The sequence below is a fragment of the Lactuca serriola genome, chromosome 2, assembly GCF_051521515.1.
Source record: "Lactuca serriola cultivar US96UC23 chromosome 2, Lser_US96UC23_V15, whole genome shotgun sequence".
NCBI lineage: Eukaryota > Viridiplantae > Streptophyta > Magnoliopsida > Asterales > Asteraceae > Lactuca > Lactuca serriola.
In genome coordinates, this window is record NC_136409.1 from 54,592,516 (window position 1) to 54,594,078 (window position 1,563).

Genomic DNA, 1,563 nt, shown 5'->3' on the forward strand with positions numbered 1-1,563 from the left:
CAATGTAACTTTACATCAAATTTATGAAATATGAAATTTGGTTTTAGTTTGTCATCAAGCAATCTTTTAAAATGTCATATATTTTCATCCTTTTAGATAAAACAAACAAATCAACATTTAACCAATATCAAAGTCAAAAGTGTGTAATTTTTTTCATAAATTATGAAAAAACAAAATGTTTTCTTTTAGCAAATATGCAAACAAAAAGCTTCAAACTTCCTCATAGGGGAAGAAATATTGGTGCTAATTCTGTCCATAAGCTTTTAAACAAAAAAGGGTAATTAAAGTTAAAACTTGCATAACCAATTATACAAATTGGTCTCATTTCAATGCCCAAATACACATCAAAAGCTCAAAAATTCTCACTTCTAAGCTCAAAGATCTCACATTATTGATGCAAAACAAAAAACACCCATAACTCAAATCCATAAAAAAAAAACTCACATGAAACAGATTCAAAGAGCTTTGAGCATGTCATCTGCACCACTGGAAGTGAAAGCCCCACCTTCTTCAAGATTCAATACCTTCACAACACCATCTTCAACAAGCATCGCATACCTCCTTGATCTAACCCCTAATCCAATCGGCTTATCGCTCAAATCCAATTCACACCCAATTGCCTTCGTGAAATCCCCATTTCCATCGCTCAATAGCAACACTTCATCGCCGACTTTCAAATCGGCCTTCCATGCCTTCATCACGAAGGCGTCGTTGACTGAAATACAAGCGATTGTGTCGACGCCCTTTGATTTTAGTTCGCTGGATTTCTCCACGAATCCGGGGAGGTGTTTCTGGGAGCAAGTGGGTGTGAAGGCGCCGGGGACGGCGAAGAGGATGGCTTTTTTGGATTTGGTGAGATCGGTTATGGTGGTGGTTTGGAGTTCGCCGTCGGAGTCGAAGTAGGATAAGGTTGCGTCGGGGAGTTTGTCTCCGACGGAGATGGTGGCGGAGATTTTGGGGGTGGTGGAGTATCTGATGGCGTGACGGTGGGTGAGTCCGAGGTTTTTGATGCGAAGGGGAGAAATGGAGGAAGAGAAGGCGAGAGAGCGGTGGTTGGCAGGGAGTAGAGAGGTGGAGGCGGAGGTGAGGTGGGGTTTGGTGGCGGAGGAGAGGAGTCTTGAGAAGGCAAACGAAGCGGTGGCGGCTGCCATTTTCCTGAAGTGGCGGTGGCGAAGGCGGAGGCGGCGAAGTGGGGTTTATGAGGTTGTTGAAATGGACGGAGGAAACGATGATGAATGAACCAGAGAGACGTTTATCATGTGAATTGAGTAGTTGAGAAACAGAAAAGCGAATCTGAGGGACCATATTTGTAATTTATAAAATATCAGGGACTAAATATAACGTTTAATTTAGTAAATTACAAAATGCATCCATCTATTTAATTTATTACCCTTTTCGCTTCAAGAAATACAATATTCTCATTTTGGGTCTACAAAACTGACAATAACTTATTTTAATTAAAAAAAAAAAAACAATCGATTATACAACTTATTTATTAATAACCATTAGATATATTAATAAAACTGAATGTGTGACAAATTTTGTTTTATTATTGATATATTA

At 39.3% G+C, this 1,563-nt stretch overlaps 1 protein-coding gene across 1 annotated transcript; it reads right to left on the reverse strand.

Annotated features, from left to right (window-relative positions):
- Positions 1-261: 261 nt before the first annotated feature.
- On the reverse strand, positions 262-1,267 carry LOC145086253 (peroxiredoxin-2E-1, chloroplastic-like). The gene has a single exon (XM_079024003.1). The coding sequence runs from the start codon at positions 1,149-1,151 to the stop codon at positions 456-458; it is 696 nt and encodes a 231-aa protein (XP_078880129.1). The 5' UTR covers positions 1,152-1,267; the 3' UTR covers positions 262-455.
- Between the last annotated feature and the right edge of the window lie 296 nt (positions 1,268-1,563).

What these genes read in the sequence shown, in the direction of transcription:
- LOC145086253 (XM_079024003.1), bottom strand. Translation starts at nt 1,151, where the DNA reads ATGGCAGCCGCCACCGCTTCGTTTGCCTTCTCAAGACTCCTCTCCTCC.